The following is a 20,059-nucleotide window of genomic DNA, read 5'->3' as shown; positions in this document are numbered from 1 at the left end:
ATTGGATACGAGACGCGTGTTGTCTCGCCGACGTGATCATAGCCTCCATCTTGTGTACACGTTTTTCAATCTTCCGAACCTGCAGACTTGCAGAATGGATGACAGAGTTGCTAAAGCAATTGTGCTTTAATACTCTTATACCTTAGCCTACGTACTTGGAACGGAAACAACGTTACCTGCGATCACCTGGGACAACTTAATATTTGATGAACTCGATCACTCACCGTTAAGTGTTAGGAATGCTTGACAACGGGAGAACTCACCCTAGTTTGCTCATCATCCCTCTAAGTATGTCGTAGATTATTCTTTTCGTTTGAAAGTAGACAATGTTTCATGTTGAATTTCATTAGTTCGCTCAAAATGATTCTAATATACTTTAAAATCTATGAAAGAACAAATAAAACTGAAATGAATAGCTAATATATCACGAGTGGAAAGAAATCAAAATGAATAAATTAAAAAAACATTTCAAACCGTGTTACATTATATTAGCTTCATTCTTTCCACCAAACGACGCCCCTGGACGACTTATGTGTATTGTTTGGACGTTGTTTCTCCTGGTGAAAACTAATGGTGGGATATGTAAATTTAGTTCAATAGGATGTGAGAAGTATGTCATAGACATTCAGAACTATAGGGGGCATATGAAATGGTCCTAGATTTCCATATTTCGATACTGAACGCTTTCCAAGTCCACATGAAGAGCCGTGAAAGTGTACGAATAGGGTTGTAGTAAAAAATGTTCATAGATATGATTTATTGAAATTATGAAAAAAAATAAGTTTTTCGGATTTGACTGCCTTAGTCACCAAACGATTCATAGTCTAATCGAAAGTATTCAACAAACGCAATATGCAGTTGATCGGTAGATTACCTTTTTCTGTTACCTATTACCTGATTTCCGCGTATACACACAGGTAGATTGATATCAGTTATTGCTCATCTGCTTACCACTTGATGAGTAAGTATATGTATTAAAATGTAAGTAATTTTATTGCGAGTAGAGTACCTACTCGCAATAAAAAGGTTGGTCGTGAAAATCTGCTCGTAGATAACGATAGCACCGCTTTGAAGCAGGCAAATATGTGTGACAGAGAAGCGTTGCTTGTATTGTTTCATGTGATAAAGGAGGATGCGGCATAGCAGACACGCGGTACCTACTTGTTAAATACAAGAGAGTGTGCATGCTTCCTATTTGTGGTACAGAAAATGAAAAAAATAGAATACTATGAAAAATCATTTTGGAGTGTAATCAAAAAAGTTTTAAAAAACGAAATTGTTTTTTAACAATGAAAATTCAAAATATCAATATCAAACAATGCAGGTTTTTCCGGGTTTTCCTGCAGTTGAAAAAGCAAATGTGCCACTGGAATCAATGAAATCGCCCCGGAGTGCCAATTAATTTTTATTGTTGTTTTTATTTTATTTTTATCGTTTTTTTAATAAAACATAAATAAGTGAAACAATAATTATATGGAAAACTGATTCAACATTGAAAACACTAGCCAACAAAGGAGAAAAAATTGCCACTGATATTATAATGGCTATACATGAGAGTTTGAAGCATCCTGACTGCGACTTACACATCAAAAATTTTCCATCACGTAAAGATTTTCAGTTATGATTGTTTTTGTTTTATACAAAAATGTTCACATATTATAGGAAAATATAAGATCAAAACAAGAAAAAACAATATATTTTGAGAATAAAATACTTTATTTACAATACACATGAAAAAACATTCAAATGAAGTCATTTGTACATAACCTTTTTGCAAATGTTGACTTTCGTTTATATGTTTCATCGTTTTCCCTAATAAGGAACCAACAATGATCCCCCTTCATTGCTGCATCCCATCTGCCTTGGTAACGTTGCTCTATTGTCAGTATGTCTTGGTGGAACCTTTTCCCTTTTTCGTCACTGACAGCACCAAAATTTTCTGGGAAAAATTTTAAATGGGGTTACAAGATATGGATTTTGAGAGACATGCGACATCCCATTCTGCAGTAGTTTTCAAGAAATTTCTCTACAAGTGTTTCGTAATTTCCTACTGTCTTGTTCCCTAAAAACTCCGAAACAATTCTCTTGAAAGAACTCCACGCAGCTAATACAACATTACTTAATTTTTGATCAAACTGTTAATCACTTAGTAGTTTTCTAATTTGTGGTCCAACAAATATACCTTCCTTGAGCTTTGAGTCACTTAATTTTGGAAAAACGATGTTTGAACGCATTACCTTCTTTGTCTTATGCTTTTACAAAATTTTTCATTACCCCCAGTTTAATGTGTAATGAAGGTGACAAAACGTTTTTAGAAATAATAAGAGGTATATATTCTTCACGTTAGCTTGACCTGGAATATATTTATCTCTCGGAGGTCATAATTTTACTTGATAATGGCTCTGTGTTGCCCTACTTTTCCAAAGGCAAAGAAAACAGCAAAACTCCGCAAATCCGACCTGAAGACCTAGTAATAGTCCTATGACTTTAAGGTCACCACATATTTGCCACTTATACGTATTATAACTCAACTCAAAAATCTCACGTGTTAGGGTATTTTAACTATCATTTTCACATTTCGGGACCAAAAATTAACAAAGCACTGCCTTTGGTATTGAAGTCGTAAATTGGCTGTAAACTAGTGAGATTATTTAGGATTGGAATCGCCCTTCAAGTTGGAGGAAGCTTCTCCATTTGCATTCTCGGTAATTTTAAAATATAATCTATTTTTGGTTTCAAATGACCATCTAGAAACCAATGACAATTTTCAGGAAATGATTCGATGCAATCGGCAATTAGTTGCGTGTTACCACATTGAACCATCATAAAATGCGCGTATTTCTCTAGCCCTAATTTAGACATACTGTGACGTCATCACACCAGTTAGGTTGCCTCTTAGCTCTCCCAGTCGACCAGAGTGCATCAAATTGTCACGTGGTGTCCTGTCACCCATCACGGAACCAATCAGAGTGTCCCAAATTGTCACGTTGTGTCTTTAAACTGTCATGCAGCCCGCCAGCTAATCAGAGCGCACGCTTTTGCATCTCAAACATTGTGGCGGGAGATTTGAATTTTCTGTGGACATGAATAATTCAAACAAACGACCAGGCGTATCCCTCAACGAGACAGACCACCCAGTCACGTGGCGCACTTACGTCAGCCAATTTTTGTTTCATGACGTCATTAAAAAAGCTTTCGTTGAAGAATTGAACGCAGGCCGTTGGTGCGATAGATTTATTCGTTAGCCTCGACACCGCCGTTAAATATTGAAAGTAATTGCGAACTGTTGATAGTGATGGCTTTGGTCATAGCTTTTCGAACTGTGTTTACATTTTAATTATGATCCCTGTTCAGAAAAACGTATTTAGTTTGTAAAATGAACTGTATTTAGGTACCTCTGAATTCTAAATTAGTTTCTTGAGCGAAATGTCACGAATATCTATATTGACTATCACAATGCACAAAATCGCATAGGCTAGTTTTTCTAGAAGCATTAAATGAATAAAATCGTTCAAAACTCAATGGCATTCAATATTTCATTTCAGGGTTTTTTGCTTGATACAATTATTATTTTTCAGCAATTTTTTTTAATCTTATTTTTCATTAGTTATTTCAGAGATTTCAAATCATTCTATATGAGACAATGGAAGTCCGATCTAATGAAATTCATCACGAAACATTGTCAATCACTTTCAAACACAACGTGTTGAATTGAATGTAAATGCGAATGTGCATTATTCTGATTTTCTTGATGTCACCACCGGTGTTCCCCAAGGAAGTAATCTGATACCAATATTATTGATTTTATTTATCAATGATCTCTGTACTATAAACAGAAATGATTTCACAACCGAATTCGCCGATGACATCTGTTGATATACATGCTGATGATACCACTGTACTCTCAGAAACAGCCAAAAATTCAGTAGATAACATGAAATCACACTACTTCAGAAATAGCCTCGTTTTGAATAACTCTTAAACGAATATCATTGTATTCACTTCAAAAAATTTCGATTATAGTGTTCTAGTAAGATACAGCCATACTTTCAATACAACAAGAAAGTCATTGAATTTTTCGGGGAATAAGTCGACTTACACCTCACTTGGGGGCATCACATGGACTATATGTCCCTATGGAATCTCAGAAAAACTGTTCCTCTGAATATCCTTCTCAATTACTTTCATGCATATGTTCACTCCACCCTCAATTATTGCATCATTTCCTATAGGATTCAACCAGAATCAATGAAGCATCAGTTCTCCAAAAAAAATCTTGAGAGTTATGAAAAGGGTCCCAGAGACTCATGTGGGGGTTTATTCTCATATCTTTCTATCGATATTAGAAACCTCACAAGTCCAAATACATCCAAAAATGAGGCAAACTCCTTTTTACTCAAATATCCAATTTATTTCACAACATACTAAATGTAGTTTTTGATATGCCTTCTGTTTTGTATGTATCTTTTCATTGTGAATTTTATTTCAATGTTAGTATATCATGAGACCATTTGTAATGCGTATTTTAATGACGTATCTGACGTATTTCTATGTTCATTGGTATAAACCTGGAGAATCAAACAAATACTAGGTACTACTACAACTTTTTTGTCATTTCAAAATGTTTTCACAAGGCACGTGTTTATCACAACACATTATGCTCCAAAATGATTTTTTATAGTATACAATGTTTTTTCTTTTGTATACTACAAATAGGAAGCATGTGCACTCTCTCATATCTTACAGGTAGATAGGGCAACTGCTATCATGTGTCCTTTATCGCATGAAACAGTACGAGCAACACTTCTCTGTCATACATATTGGCCTGTTCCGATTTTTGACTTCAAAGCCTTCCTACCCTTAACTATGAACAGATTTTTCATGAGCCACGCTGTACTACCAGGTGATTGGAAACAGAAAAAGGCAAGCTTCTGATCAACTGCATATTGCGAATGTGAAATACTTTCGATTGGATTAGGAATTGTTTGGCAACCAAAACAGTCAAATTAGAAAACATATATTTTTTTTTAATTCAATAAACCATAGTCATAAACATTTGTTCATTACAACTCTATTGGTACACGTTCAAAAACATATTTTAATAGCGAGCTGCCGCGGCTCCCCACGAGTGCAATGCTAATACTAAATACCGACCGACCAAGCGTCTTCATTTGAATCAGGCAGGAGTCCAGATCCCTTACCCTTTTAGCTGATTTGTGTCGAAGTAGGACAAATGGTCCTACACCTGGCTGGGTTGGGATGGATAAAAAAGATATTCGTCCGTTAACGGGGGACATGAAGGCCTCATTTCACAGAGTGTTGGGGCCTTCTATATCGTGAGGGGTCGTCTACAGCATAATCTATAGCTTCCCTAACTGACGAATTTTCGTGAGTTTCCGCACCATCAAAAACTCGCCGATTTCTCGACTGAATGGACTGCCGAATGAAAGGCAGCTTCAAATCTCTGCGGATGGCTTCATTCCGCACGAACCAAGGAGCATTCACAATCATCCTCATTAACTTGTTTTGTAATCTCTCCAGAGTGGAGATATACGTAGCCGCTTGTCCCCAGATGCCTGAAGCATACATGATGACAGGCTTGAACATTGTATTATAGATGGTGATTTTGTTCTTCGAGCTCATTTTGGATTTTCTGTTGATCAGAGGGTACAGACTAGCTATCCGACTCTCGATCTTTGACTTAACGCACATAATGTGCGGGTTCCAAGTGAGCCTACGGTCTATTAGAAGGCCGAGTTACTTTACTCCCGCTTGCCAGTCAATCTCCCTTCCAGAAATTCTAACTTTTCTGGCTGGAGAAGATAGCAATCTTCCCATGGTTATCGCCTGAGTCTTGTTCGGGTTCACTCCGATTCTGCAATGGATGTACCAACCCTCGAGGTCGTCCAATGCACGTTGCATGTAGACGACGCCGAGCTTTCGACCCATGGAAGATGAGAGGAGAGCCGTGTCATCGGCGTATAGGGATATCTTCACACGTTCAGGCCTCGGAAGGTCACTGGTGTAAAGTGAATCTAATACTAAATATACTACAAAATGTCTTTATATACAAAGTTCACAACTTTTTTGTCAGTAGAAAATACAAACATGTTTTCTTTAGAGGTTACTATTGAAAGAGCGACATATAATTGGCCCAGTTCCGCCGCAACGACTTTGTCCATGCATTTCAAATCTGCAGTACCTTCAATAATAATAATTGGATAGAAAAGATAAAGGATATATTGAAGATAATTTTATAATCGCGCCTCATTTAGAATATTTGAAAATTTGTTTTTAATGCATATTTTGAACATAAAACGAACCTAAATACAAAATTTCAGCCGCCGAAAGTATACCGATATGGAAAAACAGTGATGGGCAAATAATTTTGTTTTCTGAATGCTCCTTTTTCACCGCGGCTGAAGCCCTAGTTGAAATATTTGAAAACCTTTTTCTATTACACATCTATAATATGAAACAAACCTAGATGCAAAATTTTACCTTCGAAAATATACCGGTACATAGAAACAGAAACATCTACAACATAAAGCGAACCTACATAAAAAAAGACAGCCTCCGAAGATATAGCGGTACGGAAAAACAGTGATAAAAAACTAATTGTTAAACATAAACGCGCCCTTTTCATCCCCAGGGAGGCACCCCAGTTGAAATATTTGAAACCTTTTTCATATCGCAAAAACACAACCAAAAAAGTCCATTTAGGCAACAAACTTTACTGTTTACTTTTCAGTTTATGCTGCTCTACGACGAGACGAAGGTGTTTCACAAATATTTTGTAGGTTTAATCCACTATTCTCTGAGGCATTATTTAGGGCAATTGTTTTTTCCGAAAATGATCTGTGGATATTATGAAACTTTCAAGGAACAAAATCAAAAGATATCAATGAATAGTTTTATGTTTAGGAGTAACAAATTTTTGTAAAAGAAATTTTTCGTTTCTACTACTCCATCTTGATACAGAAAAATGTGGGAATCTTCCAAAGAAAGAAAGAAAGTAATCTACCATTGAGCATAACACTGTTCTTTTTTTATTAATTCGGCCGTTACTTAATGAAGATCCATTGTGATTTCAAAAACTACACCTCACGATTTGATCTCCACAAACTTTATTTGAAATAATATAATCACAACATGTAGCGCTAGCACTGTAGTTTTTGGAAAAAAGTGAAAAAAAGTGTTTTCTGTATAATTCAGTGTTCATATTAAAGTATTTGTTTCAAAAAAAAAATTTTATCCGTGTAATTCAATGTTTATATGAGAGTAGCTGTTTCAGGAAAGCTCTTTCTTTCAGATTTGTGTCTGAAAGTTATTTCTTCGCATGATATACACATCTATGTATACAGTTACTTCTTTTAAAATTAATTACTTCTATCCTTTTTTGGAAGATTCCCATATTTTTCTTCGTCAAGATGGAGTAGTAGAAAGGTAAAAACTTTCCTTCCCAAAAATATCAATGAAAAATAAAAAAAGTATAAAGGGAGCTGATATTCTTTTACAAACTGGAAGAGATGACTACAATTTTTTGTAATCTTTGAATTGTGAAAAAACCATTCTGCTCGAAATAGAATTTGAATCGGAAAGGGTGTATTTCAGAGTGATTCCTTCAGTCCCCTTCTCTTCTGCATCTCACTATTGCCATTATCCGTTGCACTCAGAAATACTCGAGGGTATAACTGTGGCAACCTGAAAACCGGAGGCACATCTATCTGTTTTATATGGATGATCCTAAACTTTATGCCTCTGGAGGGAAGGATCTCCATCAGTCCTTGACGGTGGTGGAAGAGTACACGCATGCTATCGGTATGAAATTCGGGATAGACAAATGTGCAATGGTCCATCTCAAAAGAGGACGATGCGGGGACCACGGAGAGGATGTGCAGCTCGTAGATGGAAGCATCCATCACCATCTGGATGCCAGAGAGACGTATACTTACCTCGAGGTGAAACAACGCCACTCACAAGAGGTAACAGCAGTGAAAAACCCTCTCCGCGGCAAGTATCAGCACAAACTACGAGAGATCTGGTCATCGAAACTGTCGGGGAAGAACAAAGTTGCTGCGATGAATATGTTTGCCGTTCCAATCTTACTCTACTCGTTTGGAGTAGTGAAATGGACTCGGGAGGAGCTATATCAACTCGACGTAAAGACCTGAAAAATGATGCATCCCTATAGGAGTTTTGCATCTCAAAATGTCCGTTCCACGGTTGTACTTCCCCCGACAACAGGAAGGCCGTGAAATTTTGAGTTTGGAGTATTTGAGGGGTTCATCATGGCTTGCCAGGATGGTGTCTTCAACACCTTTGTCTACCGCAGTCGCGTGATTGGTATAGAGGTTTCTGACACAAGGTGCAGTGCCTGCCGCGAGGCGCCCGAGACCCTAATGAACTTGCTATCAGCATGTCCAGCATATGCGGTCTCGGCCTATATCCATTGACATAACGCGGCCCTAAGAGTGCTATATTACCATCTACGGCACTCTTACGGTATTGACGAGACACAGTTGTTGCCCTACGCTCCGGAGGATATTGAATCCGTAGTGGTGAACGAGAAGTGCCGAATTTATTGGAACTATTCGTTCCCCATTCTCAGGCTCATACAAGCTAATAAGCCTGATGTAGTCCTTCTCGACCACCAGACCAAAACGATATTAGTCGTGGAGTTTCCAGCTCCTGGAGAGACGAATATCGTCAGAAGAGAGGAGGAAAAACGGATAAAATATCGAGATTTCCTCTTCGAACTCCGCAGACTCTATCCAGATCACTCTGTCAAGATACTTGTTCTGATTATTGGAGTCCTTGGTGGAATGATGTCCTCTCTACTCTCGAATCTCAAAATCATACCGGCTTGCCGCACTAAGGCAGAAATCTTAACCGCACAGATGCAGAAGGCTGTCATTCTTGGCTCACTGCACTTGCTCAGGGCACAAGATTCTCGGACCCAATGATCACTTACCCCACGGTGTGGGGAGTAATCATTGATTGATAATGCTGGTGCGCTCTCCCGAATGTATCGGGGCTTCGGGGAATAGGGCCTGACCAGCGCACACTACGGTAAAAAAAAATAGTTTATTCACAAATATACAATATTGACTAGGTAACATATTATGATTGTCTAGTTTGCGGTTGAACTATCTGAAAACCGAAAGTACGAAATACTTGTAGGTTTAGGTTTTTGAGTAATTACATGTCTATTTCTTGAATCCTACCCCTAAAAAAACCCAGTTCTTGATACATGAAGTAAAGAGATTAAAAAGTTGACAATGTAAGCATCAGAGAGTGAGTGAGTAATGCTAGGTCTGCAGCAAATATCTTTCATTGAATATGATGCATATAATGTTCCTAATGATGTGTGAATAACAAATATGCAGTACCTATCTATATGTAGGTAGGTTATATTTATTTCCTGAGTACCTGGATATGTATTGTTATAAAAGTTTCAGCTTCACATATGCCAACACTGGATGAAGAACACACAAGTTTTGACTACGAGGATGATTTGTTTGGGAATTGATATTAATTTGATTGGCGTCCGGTTATTTTTCAATTGATAGATGAACAATTTTAAATTTGTAGAATATTTGTATGTTTTTTGTTTCATTTGGAAGGAGGTCATGAACTTTCAGTGCAGTATAACAATGATTTCTAGAACCTATTAACTTTTTAATGGATTTCTTTATTGTTACTTTGGTGTTGTTTCTTGTCTCATAGCTACATATCTCTACATATCGAATATCGTTTTTATTTTTGAACTAGTGAATCAGTAGAGTCTGACAGTAAATTTGCCTAAGATCTAACATGCCAGATTCCTGGTATAGTTGTTCACTTGAGTAGGTTTTTGGTTTATTAAATATAGTTTTAAGTAACCACTTCTGTAAAACTTCGAAGTTCTTCAGGTGAGTTCTGTTGACATTTCCCTATCCTATGATACCGTAGCTAAGCTGTGATTGGATAAATGAGTAATAAAGAATTTTCAGTTGAGGTAAGGTTAAAAATTGTTTAAAGAGTTTGAACTTCGGTAGTAGCATCCTTAGTTTGTTAATCAAGTATTTTATTTGCAGATCCCATCTGAAATGCCTATATATTATAATGCCAAGGTATTTCATGCTAGCTGCTTCCTCGAGCGTGATTATATCATTTCAGTTTCTCTTTATTGTTAGTGAGTCGAATTTTGGTACCTGATTATTATAAGTTGTAAACGGAAGGTATTTGGTTTCATCGGCATTCACCATGAAGATGTTCACATCAAACCAATTTTGTATCAGCTGAAAGTTTTTTTCGGAGCTTTCCTTCAGTTTTTCCCAAGAGTTGGCGCTGTGGATAACTATAGTATCATCTGCAAAACTTATCATTTTACCGTTTTTAGATATATTGAGTAGATTATTCAGATATATGTTTAATAAAATTGGTCCCAGCACGGTGCCCTGGGGGACGCCGTGCTCTATTATCCCAGTATCACTCCTAGTCTCATCAATTTGAACATATTGTATACGATCAGTGGGATATGTTCTTATAAGCTGTAGTGCTCTTCCTCGGAAGCCAACTTGCTCCATTTTTTTCAATAGTCTAGTATGGTTAACTGTATCAAAGGCTTCACCTAGGTCGACAAAGATACCTGAAGTTGGTTTACTATCGTCTAAATTTTCGTATATAATTTTTGTTACTTGAGCTATAACGTCTTGTGTAGAATTGCCTGATTGAAAATCATATTGTCTATCAGATATTTTTTTTTTCTTCAAAAAGCTATAAATTCTGTTTTTTATGATTTTTTCGACGACTTTCGAAGATATAAGTGTAATTGGCCTATAGTCAATTAAAGTTTCTTTTTGTCCATTTTTGTGAAGTGGTTTAATTATGCCAATTTTCAGTTGTTGTGGAAACTAGCCACTTTCAAAAATTTTATTAGTAAGATAACTCAGAGGTTTAGCTAAGTTATCACAGTTTTCTTTTAGTAATTCTGATGTTATACTGTCGTATCCAGGCGCTTTGCCTGATTTCAGGGATTTTATTATTGATTTCACTTCAAAGGGATTAGTTGGAAATAGGAAGATTGTTTCATTTATTGAGTTTGTATCTTCGGTGTTATTATCCAGAGGGGATATTTTTGTCGCGAGATTTTTTCCTACATTCAAGTAGTGTTTATTGAAAGCATTGGAAATGTCTGCCTTTTGAAGATCCTTTATTTTATTGTATTTCTTTATCAAAATATTGCATTTTTGCATTTTTTATTTGCATATTCAGCGTGTTCCTATATTTTCTATAAGTGTTTTGAATATCTTCGTTATTTGGATTACGTTTTGCTTGTTTACATAGTTGTTTTTTTTGTTCACCGATACAATGATTGCCTTTGTTATCCGAGACTTCTTTTTATCAGAATGCTTTAATTTTACTAGTTTTGTGTGCTTACTTGTAATTGTCTTTATTTTCTGTATTAATATTTCGTAATTTCTTCAACTTCATGAACTGTTGTAAGAATATCCCAGTTTTCGTTATCAAGATCTTTTTCAAATTTTTGTAATCCAGAGAAGTCTTATATTTAATATATTCATTTTTGAGTTCTGAATCATCTTTGTTTTCACTAAGCTTCATATTTATCATTGTGGAGTAGTGGTCTGTGGTTTCTGTTTCGGAAATAAAAGGTTTAAATTTTTCAGAGGCAATTTTTGTTTGATGAATATATGATCGATACAAGAAGTGCTAATTTCGCTCACTCTTGTATATTATTTTATGTATTACCTATATAGTAATACATAAAATTATGGCTACATGAAAAATAAAAAAAAAATATCAGTATAACTATGATTTCAAGATGATAACAATTATCGATGTGTTTACTTGGTTCTCTTCGGATCCGTGTGGATTTATTTTCCTTTGATTCTTCTTCCGCCTCTTTTAATTTCAGTTGTTGATAGGTAAACACCTCGCCGTTTACTAACAATTTGTTTCCTTGGATTTTTGCTTGCTTATTATTTTCTTTTGCAATTTTGAAATTTTTGTACAAGAAGTTTCGTTCTAGTCTATCTTCTTCCGCGAGATCGTTCGTGATAGATATCTGAATTTCCTTAAGTTTTGTAACGTTTTGAAAAATTTCCACTTTCTTGATGTTTCTTGTAAGTTCTAATAGCACTGGTCTAGGTTTTTCAACTGATTTCACACCTATTCTGTTTATATTGTTTATTTCGTTTTCTCCCAGTTGAATTTCCAATTTTTGTTCAGCGATGTCTCGGGAAGTAAACCGAATATAACAATATTGTTTCTTTTTATTCTACGTTCTGTAAGTTTCAACTTCTGTTTCAGAACTTTATTATCGCTTTCTACTGATTGAAGTTTCATTTCGATATATTTCGAAATATGACAATCTTCCTCGTTCAATACAAATCTTTAATTATGTTTTGTGATAAAAAACGTTTCCTGTAAATATCAACTGAGAAAAGAACAAGCAAATCCGAAATAGATTTATTTATTCTTTCCAGCTAGAACTGGGCTCAAATAATATGTCCTTGTGGGATTAAACAAAATACTGAAGTCTCGTTAGTAAATATAGGCAAGTTCATTCCGAAAATATATCGATTTCCATAACAATTGAACTGAAATGTGTCATCTATACACTAGGAAATTTACGCACGCGAGTTGTTTACGAATATCTACATTTTTTACACGAGTATCTTAAACGTTATTGTTGATTCAATTACTACGCAATTGTTTTTCAACCGATAAGTCAAGCTTCGTGCAAAATACCTTTAGGTGTAATACGCACGGGGCTAGTTTCCATATTTTGTCCTCTGTTATCATTTGCTCATCTCTAGCTAGCCTCCTTTGACCTGCTTTGTTCAATATATAATTCAAACTTATTTTTCATAGAAGATGCTCTATTATCATCAATAGCATATTCTAGTTTCTTATATAAATTGTAATTGCAAGACGTATGCAAGAAACATGATACAAAGTGTACACTTTTTATTTTTCTCCTACTATGTTTGGACTATTTCGTAGATGTCGTTTCGGTTTTGCAGCGTTTTTTGAACACGTTATGGATATACAGCAATTATCGGCCAATTCCATAACATATCAGATTTTCACTAACATCATCGAAATACATATCACCTAAGCGATGACGTCATGTCGAAGACGACCCGAACTTTCTTCCTACAAACCATCTGATATGTCGAGTGGTGGTCACCAGTGTGTTTTATGAATAATTATGGAGTAATTGTTGAGTGATTGGGGTTTGAAATCCCTTTAATCTAGATTGATTGGTAAGTGCCATACGCATTATAAAGATTTAACATAGGGGCGGGAGGGGGGGACTGACTACCGTATTGGTCGGTGGTTCAAGCCGCAGGCTAAACGATCGATTTTCGTCCAACCCGTATTAGGAATCACACGTTAAACGGTAAGATCTTGTTAGTCTTTAGCTCGCACAAGTTTCGACTTCTGAGGGTTGTCGTTCGTAGGGGTGCGATAGCTGGTTAACGGAAAAAATATTTTGAACACATTTTTTAAACGAAACATAATAATTTTTTTAAAATATTCAGAGCTGAACTGAAATTTGTGGTGCTATTTTTCGAGGCGAAAAGCGGGGTGCAATTTTCTTATCTCTGATTGGTTGAATGCGACAGCCCGTCAGATGATCTGTTGTGTTTGTTCACAGTTATACTCGTAGTAACCACTTTTCAAAAAAAAATTATTTGCAAAACATCATAAACTTAACCGAAGATTTGTGATGCACTGTTTGGAACCTTTGGTGTAGTAATGAATATTACTGGAGTTTTCTCCCCAACAACAAACCGTTATTTTAACACTTCCACACGTGTTTTGATCACCAAGTGATCATCTTCGAAACTAATCATACTTATTTATACCATAGATATCTGTTCAAGGTACCATGTGTCTTGAGTGTCTTGAATCAATTTTACAATTTGCCTTATATACTTGTCTTGTATTAATTTAACAATATGTCTCTATGTAATAAATAAGGTGAATTCAATAATCGAAATATTATCATAATCTAATATATAAATATGGATTTTTGTTGGTTGGTTGATTGGTTGGTAAGTGATAAACTTCTACATCACTCAATCGATCGTGATGAAACTTGACATGTATGAGTAATTCTTCATAGAGAAGGTTTTTAGGCTATCAATTTTTCTGTAACTCGCCACTAGATGTCGCTGTAGAATAAATTTTTTTAGGCACTGTTCCATAACGCTGCGCACGCCTAAGTTTGTTGTTTCTGAATATGTCAAAACATTGAAACAGCAGCGATACAGCACCTTAGTACCAGTGAGCTATATAACATTAATTTCACAAATTGCCTTATCTACTAGTCTTGAATTAATTTTACAATGTGTCTTCATGTAATAGTTAGATACATCCAATAAATAAAATATTACCATATCTACTTGTCTTCAATCAATTCTACAATGTGTCGTTATGTGATAGTCATGTAAATCTAATAAATAAAACATTATTTGAACAAGCTATATAGTATACTATTAGGTATTGGTCCACCATCGTTATTCATAATATTACTATGTTCATTTATTTCTACACTCTCATAGACATGTAGATGCCTGTTGTTAACTTGTCTAACTAATCTTAATGAACTGAAGTCTATGGAATGGTTTTGTTGCAAAATATGATGTGCGGCTGCTGTTTTTCAGGTCTTCCATATTTTAAGTGTGTTGAGTGTTTCTTATATCTTATTTTAATAGATCTTTTTGTCTGTCCATAATATTTCGCACCGCAGTCATTACCTTCAATTTCGTAAATTCCAGACTTTTCCGAATTCTCGACTCTGTCTTTTAGACTTTCTGAAAGGCTCTGTAGTGTATGATTTGTTTTAAAACCACCTCCATACCTAGTTTCTTGGAAATATTTCCAGAGTTCCTCGAGTATAGGTGGTATGGAACTGAGATATATTTATCTTGATTGTCCTTTCTAAAAGACGAGATTTCGTTCATTCTTAACCTGAACTTCTTCTTCCTTATTATGTCATCTACAATACCCCTCGAGAAATCGTTAGTGATTGCTATTTCTTGTAATGGACGTTTTTCTTTTGTGACCCCTCATGTGTCAGAGAAAAGGTCAAAAGACGATGCACTAGATGTGTACTGTCAGCAATATACCTGTATGTGCTCGTTTCCTTTTTAAATACATCGTATTCTAACCGTCCATTATGGCTCCCCATTGCCAGAATGTAAAGAAATAGAAGTTGTCCTTTATTTTCTAATTCATACGTATATTTGATTGACGAAAATCTATTACCTGAAAAGGAAACAAAGTCCTCAATATTCGTTTTTTTGTTATCGAATACCGCGAAAATATCATACAAATTCCTTAGCCATATCCTAGGAAAATACTTTGACTTTTCTTTGGTTTCCATTCTGCACGGACTTATTTAAGACAAGTAGATAGAGCAATATTGTGAAATCAATTTTATTTAGCTTTTCATATAGCTAATAATATTTGAATTATATTAGCCAGGCGGTTCGAGGTGGGTGCTTTGTTCACTCACTCGAATAGACTGCCGTGTTGGTCGGTGGTTCAAGCCCTAGTCTGAACGATCGATTTTCACTTGCTATCGTGCAAACCGTGTTAGGAATCACACGTTAAAAGGTAAGACTTCGTTAATCCTTAGTTCGCACAAGTTTCGACTTCTGAGGGTTGTTGTTCGTAGGGGTGCGACAGCTGGTTAACGGAAAAACAGATTTTATTTCAGACCTCACAATTGCATAAGGGCAAATTGTAAAATTAATTCAAGACAAGTAGATAAGTCAAATTGTAAAATTAATTCAAGACACTCAAGAGGCAGGTACCTAGAACAGGTATATATGGTATAAATGAGGATAGCTCTGTAAGTATGATTAGTTTGATTTTTCTCTTGAGGATGATCACTTGGTAATCGAAACACGTGTTGTGGTGTTGAAATAACGGTTTGGTGTTGGGCTAAAAACTCCAGTAATATCAACCGAAGATATAATGGAAAGAACAATACCTTGTATAGGCACCAACATTCAAATTTGGAGCAGCACGAAAAAAACATATAACAACCTTGTGGGGATCGAAGCATGCAAGCTTCAGATGAAGAACACATCCTGATGCATCCTGATGATGTTGAAAACAGTGATGTTCCATCAACATCAACATCAGAATTGACATTGGTACCAACCTATAATAGAAACTTATTGGGATTGAGGACTTATTGATCCAAGACGACGGAATGCAAGAGTTTGATCTTCATACGTTATTAACAACTGGTCCTTATGGTTCGCTGATTGTAAACTACTACAAAGAAGGTACAGTATTGAATGAATTATATGAGGAATAAATTGGTCGACATCATAGGCAGACCTCTCTTTCGAAGAGGTCTCTGCTTTACACCTTTTCTCCAGAGATGTTTCCTCCCGATCTAGTTCAGCCAATTGTTTCAATAGATCACTTCGTTGGCTAGCAATTCCAGCCTTTCGGCGGAAAAAGCTAGACAACGCAGCCTCGCTTGATCGGGAAGCATTCTCTGCTTCCTTACGTCTCTGCAGGAAACCGCTCAACATTTCACTAACCTCTTCGATAAGCTGTCGCACTGGCACTTGTGGCACCCACACTTCAGGATTCGCCGGTGTTGCTGGCAGCGGCGAAAGCGGCACCGCCAACGGGTTCAAGTCACCCTCGGTTTTTCCACTACTGCTGCGGGCGGCGTGGAGGGTCTCAAGCTCTTACGAGCGGTCGTCCAACTACCTGCATAAGGATTAGTCTTATTGCAAGCAACTCTGTACTTATATGACTAAAACGACTAGACCTAGCTGCAGGTTGTCGACATACCTTCTTGACAACCCTGTCCTCCTCCTCGAATAAGTCAGGGCTGCTGTAGGTTGTTGCTGTAGGTTGTTGAATAACCTTCTTCACAACCCTATCCGCTTGGATTAACTCAGGGCTAAGACAGCACCCCCTACCGCTTGACGTTGCTGCCTTCTCCTTGACCACCGGCATGATCGATGCCACAGCATTATTGATTTCCTGTGTGTTGGTGTTGGATGCCATTCTGAAAATGTAAAATAATACAAAGTTAATGAAATAAAAAAAAATAAAAATAATATTGTTAACTTACTCAAAATTCTGCTTCTTCACCGGACTGGACTGAGCTGGAGTGGACTGGACTGCTAACGTTGACTTGAGTCGTCGTACTGAATGTTGAGTAGCGCTCTCCTCGGGGTGAAGACATGGATGCGCGAATGGTGGGAATGTAGCGGAGGCACGCATGCGCAAGTGTTGGGAGTTAAGGGTGGGGTGGTGGGCGGGACAGTGGGCGGGGTCTCTGACGGAGGGGGGGACGTTATGTCAGCGGCTTTTCTTCTTATCTTTCGTCATTTTGCATTTTCCTTTCTTTTTTTTTCTTTTGATTTGATTACCTCACATATAAATGTAAATACTTTCGATACAGCTTCCGATTTCAGCATGTTTTCTATCACATTGTCTGGTGTTAGGACTTGTCCTAGAGATGAGAAGGTACGCATTCTCATGCATTGCCATCTAGCACAGTGGAAGACTGTGTGTTCGGGATAATCCACTTGGCCACAATATACACATCTGTCGTCCGTTTTCCCTATTTTATTCGTATAACTTCTAAAAGCTCCATGGCCCGACAGAAACTGGGAGAAATGGAAGCTTGTTCTTCTATGTTTACTCAGCACCCATGGGATAAGGTCTGGTATCAATCTTTTCGTCCATTGAGCTACCGCTGTGTTCTCTTCCCATCTACCTTGCCACCTTGCTAATGTGTCTTCTCTGACATTGTTCACCAGGGCTTCACCTCTATATAAGGCAGTGCGCTCTTGTATGAGCAAGTCAATTGGCATCACTCCTGCTATAACGGCAAGAGTTTCTGCTGAAGTAGTCTTATACGCTCTAGCTACCCTCAGTAGCATCCTCCTTTGCAGAGCAATCAACTTGTTTTTATACAGTTGTATGGCCATAACTCTCCCCCATACTGGCGCTGCGTAGGTCATTATTGACTGTACCACCCCTTTAAGCATCCTTCTTTAGCCACAGCTCGGTCCTCCAATATTGCTCATTATAGCATTTAGTGCCGTTACTGTTTTCTGAGCTTTCTCGATGGTCTTTCTTATGTGACAATTAAAAATCAGCTTATCGTCGATCCACACTCCGAGATACTTTATATGTTTGGTCGGTTTAATACTATGACCACCCGCCTCAAACAATATACCTTCCTAGTTCCTCTTTCCCGTAATAACAACGGCTTCTGTTTTCTCTGGGGCCATTTCTAGGTCATTGTCTAAGATCCAGGTCTCAATATTTTCAAGAGCTGAGTTGGCACAGATCATTAGGTGATCCTTGTTTATTGCTCTAACTATAAGGGCAAGGTCATCTGCATATGCAATAGTTTTGCAGGTATTTCCAGTCTTAACACTCCATCATATAATACATTCCACAAAGTTGGTCCTAGAACTGATCCCTGGGGTATCCCCTGCGTCATTTCCATATTGAAGTTCTTGTCAATAAGTACTCTATCTTCCAAATAACAGTCTATAATCTTAATTAGATGTTGATTTATCCCTAATTCTTGTAGTCTTTCTATTATATTAGTCCAGGATGCTGTATTGAATGCATTTTTCATATCGATTGCGATCAGTGCTTTCCAATCGAAGGACAATGTACTCACATGTTCCAGTACTTTTTCTATAGCTGATACCGTCGATCTTTCCTTTCTGAAGCCATACTGGTCGTCCGACAGCCCTTGTTTTTCCTGTAGTTCTTTCTCCAGGCGTTCCTTAATAAAATATTCATATATTTTACCTGCCGTGTCAAGAAGACATATTGTTCTGAATTTAGAGTTTTCTAGGTTGACCGTTCCTTTTGGAATCAACGATATCCTCGCCTTCTTCCAAGCTGTTGGAAATCTATGAGTAGAAACATCGTTTCTGGGATGACCTTAATGACCTCTTTAATTTCTTCCGGCGAAATTCCATCTGGGCCACGGGCCCTACCTGATTGGAGATTCTCACATGCTCTTACTAGTTCTTCCCTAGGAAAGCGCTCAGGCAAATCCTGAGTCCAAATGGGGTTTTTTTATTGATCCTTGCTGTAAATAAACCTCTGATAACTTCAGTTCTCTTTTCTTAGGTAAAGTTGTATGGTGAGTATGCTTTGAAGGTTTTCATCGTAATTTTGTATCCTTGTCCCCATATATCATTTTCCAGGTCTTCGCAGAGTTTATTCCACGCCTTGACTTTAGCATCTTTGATGAGTTTGTATAGCTCCCTTCTCATTGTTTCTAGTTCTACTTCTTTTGCGACTAAATTTTCTTGGTTTATTCCTCTCCTGTCTCTTGTCATCTTCCTTCTTTTTTCGTTACATTTCTTCCTATGCTCCTCGATCGTCTCATTCCACCAGTAGGGTTGTGCTTTCCACCTCGTAGCTGATGCGCCTTATTGACTTGCCTTTTTCGCCTTCATTATAATCTGAATTAACTTAGTATTCGAGTGCCCGATATTGGGTTCCAGGATTTCGATGACTGACTTGAAGATTTCTTTATTGATTTTTGGTTTGCATGGCCTTGTTTTACGAGGTGCTCTCCTTTCGTCCTCTATTTCAAAATAGATATATCGATGGTGACTCAAAGACTCTTGTTGCAATACTTCCCAGTTCACTAATTTCTCAAATATAGTGGATGTTGCAAAAGTTATGTCCATAATGGATTCGCTGTTTCCTCTAACAAAGGTGGGAGAGTTTCCACTGTTCCTGATGGCCATATCTAGGGCATTTGACCAGTCCGCTATATATTCTCCCCTTCCATCCTCTACCGCATAACCCCACAAGTAGGATTTTGCGTTTAGATCTCCTACCACTACTGCCGCTTTTTTGTCAGTTCTTATACTGTTCATGATGGTATCAATTATCCTCTCGAAGTCTCGTAATGTACTGTTTGGTGAGACGTAACAATTATAAAGGGCGAAGCTGCGGAAATGCACTACCGCATACCCTCTTCCTACATCATGGGACTCCACGCCTGCGTCTTTATTTC

At 37.1% G+C, this 20,059-nt stretch overlaps 2 protein-coding genes across 4 annotated transcripts in view; one reads left to right on the top strand and one right to left on the bottom strand.

Annotated features, from left to right (window-relative positions):
• The window catches only part of LOC111506332 (Adipokinetic hormone receptor), a 330,108-nt gene that overhangs the window by 20,901 nt on the left and 289,148 nt on the right, over window positions 1-20,059 (top strand). The window lies entirely within an intron of this gene.
• LOC141487282 (uncharacterized) lies at window positions 1,765-17,290 on the bottom strand. Of its 2 annotated transcripts, XM_074186186.1 has the most exons (4): window positions 17,126-17,290; window positions 16,840-17,059; window positions 16,581-16,755; window positions 1,765-1,939 (listed from the first exon to the last, which is right to left on the bottom strand). In XM_074186186.1, exons 1-3 carry the CDS (start codon window positions 17,275-17,277, stop codon window positions 16,726-16,728), a joined length of 402 nt encoding a protein of 133 aa, XP_074042287.1. In that variant the 5' UTR covers window positions 17,278-17,290; the 3' UTR covers window positions 1,765-1,939; window positions 16,581-16,725. The 2 variants fall into 2 exon arrangements, with proteins under 2 accessions (XP_074042287.1, XP_074042286.1); XM_074186185.1 differs by having other exon boundaries at window positions 16,581-17,059.

This window comes from Leptinotarsa decemlineata, unplaced genomic scaffold (genome assembly GCF_025532065.1).
Source record: "Leptinotarsa decemlineata unplaced genomic scaffold, Ldec_3_MD MMD2_tig00078422_RagTag_RagTag, whole genome shotgun sequence".
Taxonomy (NCBI): domain Eukaryota; kingdom Metazoa; phylum Arthropoda; class Insecta; order Coleoptera; family Chrysomelidae; genus Leptinotarsa; species Leptinotarsa decemlineata.
This window is presented reverse-complemented; position numbering and strand designations above follow the sequence as displayed.

Coding starts and splice junctions, on each gene's coding strand:
- LOC141487282 (XM_074186185.1), bottom strand. CDS start 17,277: ATGCGTGCCTCCGCTACATTCCCACCATTCGCGCATCCATGTCTTCAC. Junction 17,060..17,125: donor GTGAAGAAGCAGAATTTTGA/GTAAGTTAACAA, acceptor TTACATTTTCAG/AATGGCATCCAACACCAACA.